This window comes from Bidens hawaiensis, unplaced genomic scaffold (assembly GCF_021521415.1).
Source record: "Bidens hawaiensis isolate Kalapana, Puna unplaced genomic scaffold, B.hawaiensis_p1.1 tig00031239_1, whole genome shotgun sequence".
Lineage (NCBI taxonomy): Eukaryota > Viridiplantae > Streptophyta > Magnoliopsida > Asterales > Asteraceae > Bidens > Bidens hawaiensis.
Window position 1 is genome coordinate 1 of NW_027495270.1, and position 5,499 is coordinate 5,499.

The window sequence follows — 5,499 nt, forward strand, 5'->3', positions numbered from 1 at the left end:
AAAACACCGTGTTTGGTGACGAAAGAGTGGCCAAGACCCATTTTTAGTGGTGTTGTGTTATGTAGGCGTTAGTGGAGTGTTGTTAGCTACGCTCCACTAGGGGGGTCGGGACGCTCAACGCATGAACTCGCCAGAGATCCAATCAAAGGGCGGAAACTTAGGGGTACCTGAAGATCTATGCGGGGCTTATTTTTCCGACGACAGGTTTAGTCGATGTTTTACCCCACAACTCATCCCCCCCCCCCCCTAATGGCCTCTGCAGTCTACACGCACAATCAAGTGCTCTTTCTCTCTCCCCTCTTATTTCGACGGTAAGAAGTAGCCGAGCCATACTGTTGACCACCCTACCACAAGACTAAGAGCCAACACCGGTGTAGCCGAGCAACAAAGGCTACGCGATTTGGGTTTGCCGCACGCGGCTCAACTTCCCTTAACTTTTCTATTAGGATCAATTGGATTTTAGAGTACCACACGCTTTTAAGTTTAATAAATATAATCAAATACAAATTACTTTATTAACTTAAAATATAAAAAGATTATTAATTACCAAATGAGAAAAACACACAACAATCAAAACGTGAACTACCTTATGGCCGATAATTCAAAAATGTCGTCGGTTCACTATAGAACAAGACATGATGCTTCATTGTTACTATCTACCAAGACATAATGTGGCATCTTGAATTTTAGATGTAACGTATAAGAATATTTTATTCTTTATGATGGATTTTTCCCTTTAACTTGTGTTGGTACGGTTTCATATACTGAACAAAAATCAAATTTAGGATTATTACTACATTTATCCAACTCTAATAGCTAATGGCAAGATAAATGAACTTAAGATTATTTTCATAGGATTGGGCTCAATTAAAATAAAATAAAATTGGATAGACCTACCGGCCGGATATTCCCATGCTATTCGTTTTCTTTTGAGACTTTGTAGGTTAAACAAGTCGTAAGTTTTGTCTTTTAAAAACTGATGGATTTGATTATTAAAAAAATTGGATTGTTCGAAATTCCCATGCTATACGTTCTATACGAAATGTGTGCAAGAAATGTGTCGGTTAAGCGGCTTAAGCACGCCGCCGCCTATATCTATCTATCTCCGCCAATATTGATTTCCCTGTTTATGCATATAAGTACATCTTAGCAACATGTTAATCACAATCAAATCCAAGGTCATAAGGTTGTTCGTTATGAAGGCGCAACATAGCACATCCAGGTCATTGCCACATAGGAAATGGGGCTTCGAAGCTTCTCTCTATAACGCCCTGCTGTGTTTTGTTGCCTCATTATATATATACCTGCATGCATGTATGTGAGAGAGAGACAGAAGAGAGAAAGTTAGAGGGCCCACCTTCTCCCCCAAATCGCCCTTCTTCTCAACATTGCCCCTCCCAAATCACCCTACACTTGTGTTCCTATCCAAATGTTGCCCCCCCCCCCCAAACAGCTCCTCAAGACGCTCACAGTGGATAGACTAAGCAAGAACTTTGCATCCAAGTCTCAAAAGACAACACTTACGACTTGTTTAACCTACACCCTTAAAGAAAACGAGGGTCCATAATGAAGAACCATAAAGCTTGAAAAAAAGACGAAATCTACCATGTTGGTATGGCCTATAAATTATACGTAAATTCACACCACCTTTTTCATGTTAACCTAGTATATTGACTTCACCGATCACATTATTCAAGTTAACCGGTTTTCTCTCAAACACAACTGACTTATCCATGTGTGTTTTGTATAATAAGGTTGTTAGAAAAATAAAATAATATTTGATTAAAAATATTAATATTAATATTTGATGACTTTTAAACATTTTTATAAAATAAAATAATAATCCCATAAACCAAGTTATGACTTATTGACATGTAGTAGTACATATATGATGACCGCGTCTTCCTTCTTCTTCTCTTCCTCCTTTTTTCCCAGCACCTTCAGACGTCGTCGTTCCATTCAACTCATTTTCCAAACCCTTATTAAGTCATTTCACACAACCTCTCAATCATCAATCACACAAACACACACACACTTTAATCCCATCCAAGGGTAAATCCGTCATTTCACCCTTCCATATCATGAACCCACTCCAACCACCGTCTTCCGCCGCCGCCAACCGCTCCGTCAACCGCCACCGCCGCCGTCCCGACCTAACCCTACCCTTACCCCACCGCGAACCTCAAATCGCCGTGCCGTTACCTCTCCCACCGTCATCAAACCCTAACTCCACCTCCAAAACCCTAACTAATAATAATAATAATAAACCACAAGCTTTCAACCTCTCGGAACTCAATCGGATGAACCGAATCGGCCGCGGCAGCGGCGGCACCGTCTACAAAGTCGTCCACACACCTACCGGCCGGATATTCGCGCTAAAAGTGATCTACGGCAACCACGAGGACGCCGTACGCCGTCAGATCTGCCGCGAAATCGAGATCTTACGCGACGTTGATAATTTAAACATCGTGAAGTGTCACGATATGTTCGATCACGGCGGTGAGATCCAGGTGCTGCTGGAGTATATGGACGGCGGTTCGCTTGAAGGTCAACACATCACACACGAACCGTCGTTAGCTGACGTCACTCGTCAGGTACTATCTGGTATCTATTACCTTCACCGTCGGAAAATTGTGCATCGTGATATTAAACCGTCGAATTTGTTAATTAATTCTAAAAAACAAGTGAAAATTGCCGATTTCGGTGTTTCGAGAATATTAGCGCAGACGATGGATCCGTGTAACTCGTCTGTCGGTACGTTTGCGTATATGAGTCCGGAACGTATAAATACGGACTTAAACCACGGGATATATGACGGTTACGCCGGAGATATTTGGAGTTTCGGTGTGAGTATTTTGGAGTTTTATTTAGGGCGGTTTCCGTTTGCGGTTGGTAGACAGGGCGATTGGGCGAGTTTGATGTGTGCAATTTGTATGTCGAAGCCACCGGAGGCTCCGGTGACGGCAAGCCGTGAGTTTCGGGAATTTGTTTCGTGTTGTTTGCAACGAGATCCGGCGAGAAGGTGGACTGCTGCGCAGCTGTTGCGGCATCCGTTTGTTAATAGTAATAGTAATAATAATCAGGTGCATTCGGCGCATCCGTTGCCTCCTCCGCGTTTTTTGTCATGATTTTAGACGTTTTTATTGTAATTTTGGATTTTAGAAACAAGAAACCAGAGAATGAAAATTATCTGTGTTGCTATAAATCAACTGATCATCTTATGATGCTAATGAATTGGGGTTATTTGTTTTGTGTTGTTTTGTGTTGTTTTGATTTGAGTATTAGAAGATTAACATCATAATAATATGTGATGATTACTGGCAGCAGTTGTTTGGTGGAATCAGTGGTTGAGAAAGATATTCTTTTTTTCTTTTGACATCCAATCTTTTTGCAGCACCCAATAATGATATGATATATAAAGCTAAAAAATCAACTTGATACTTTATTTTGTCATTTGTGAGTCATGTTAATCATTGGTTTTGTATCAAAATATTCAAAACATGCTTTAATTGAGAAAATCACATGCTTTAATTCAATAAGAGCATCAAGAGCTATGCTCTTGTTTGCCATCTGTGTGTCCACGCGATTGGTGTCTGTTGGAGTGAACATTTACGGATGAAGACTGTGAGGAGGGGAGGTGAGATGGGCGTTAACGATACCGAAAACATGAAATTCGAATACTGATATTCTGTACAAAATTGCTCATTCTTGATGTAGAGGCATCATCGAGTGTTTTGATTCTTTGAAAGGTGTTAGTCGTTTGTGGTTAAGGGTTCAAGTCTTATGTGTGAATAATGATATTTTGTATGGAATTGCTCATTCTTGATGTAGAGGCGTCGTCGAGTGTTTTGATTCTTTGAAAGGTGTTAATCGTTTGTGGTTAAGGTTCAAGTCTTTATGTGTGCTTTAATGATTCTTTGAAAGGTGTTATTTGGTTATGGGTATGGGTATGTTTTGATTCTTTGAAAGGTGTTAATCGTTTGTGGTTAAGGTTCAAGTCTTATGTGTGCTTTAAGGATTCTTTAAAGGGAAAATTCCTAAAATAAACGTTTATGAAAATATTTTTCAGGTTTTAGGTGTCATTTGTAAGAAATTCCCAAAATATGTATTATAATCTAGTCGTGACGAGTAATTGTATAACCAATTGAAACTTGACATGTGTCTTTAAACTAACCGTAACGAGCAGATTTACTAACATTTACTCGTCACGACTAATAATTTTTATGCCTTGTAGTCAACGCTCACGAGTAATTCATAAGTTCTTTACTTGCGACGAGTAGATTGTAAGGCTAAACTAGTCGCGACGAGTTAACTACTAATAAACTACTCGTGTGGGGAATGTAAACCAAGCAAACTAGTCGCCGCGACTAAATGACCTATGAATTACTCGTGAGCGTTGATTACGAGGCATGAAACTTATTTAGTCGTGACGAACAAATGATTAGTGACCTGCTCGTTACGGTTAATTTAAGGGCGCGTGGCAAGTTTTAGCTGGTTCTACAAACTACTCATGTGTAATCATAAACTACTCGTCACGACTAGATTATAACACATTTTTTTGAGAAGTTCTCGCAAATGACACCTAAAACTGGAAAAACGTTTTCATAAACGCTTATTTTGGAAATTTTCTTCTTCTTTAAAAGGTGTTAATCGGTTATTTAATAAAAAAAGATAATCATATATGTTGACTAAGTGTATATTATCATTGTGACGATTAAACTTTTCAATAGCATGACTTGACTTATTAGATATGATGTAATTAAATACAATTTAGACGACTTAACTTTTTCTACGTGTTATTATTAATAAATAAAACCTTGTAATTTTATAGATCTGATAGGTATCTGAACTCATTTATCACCCATTTATTGGCAACTTGACAATTGATTTTTTACTTTATTCTCGGACCTTGGCCACTAAACATTGGGTCAAGTTATGTCCTACATACTTTATTAACCGCTTTCTTTTTAGAATTTTGAAAAACTTATGACTACCAATCAATTACTTTACTTTAAATTGTTTTTTAAGGTAAAATTGATAAAGCCATGATATACCATAATCTAGTTTTTACCCACCATAACTTATTCACTAAATCAAGAGTCTTTTCATCAAAGAACACTAAGAATACACACTTAACTCGTGTAAGAGTGATTAAAGGGTGGCTAAGGTGTAACTGTGGCTGAATTGACTGTAATCCAAGTGCCCCTTAGAAACACGAGTCACCATAAGCCGTCCTTAAGAGCCAGCCCAATCAAAACAAAACATGCCAAATCCACTAACAAGAGGCGCGACCAAGCCTACACTTAGGCACCACTGTGCTTAAGTTGTAGCATGTTCTCGGTCACCAGCCTAGCTATCTTGGCAACATCTAAGTCAAAGCTGTTGTGGTCAAGCTTGAACTAAGCACTCGTGTTTCTCCCAAAATTCTTAAAAAAATGTGTTATAGTTTACATGTATGTAACCCTTCTACAAATGTTTGTATTCTTCTTTAAAAACGAC

The 5,499-nt window shown here is 38.8% G+C and overlaps 1 protein-coding gene across 1 annotated transcript; it reads left to right on the top strand.

The window, feature by feature from the left end:
- The first annotated feature begins 1,929 nt into the window (after nucleotides 1–1,929).
- On the top strand, nucleotides 1,930–3,249 carry LOC143581903 (mitogen-activated protein kinase kinase 5-like). Its single transcript, XM_077064585.1, has one exon. It carries the CDS (start codon nucleotides 2,082–2,084, stop codon nucleotides 3,126–3,128), a length of 1,047 nt encoding a protein of 348 aa, XP_076920700.1. The 5' UTR covers nucleotides 1,930–2,081; the 3' UTR covers nucleotides 3,129–3,249.
- Nucleotides 3,250–5,499: the final 2,250 nt, after the last annotated feature.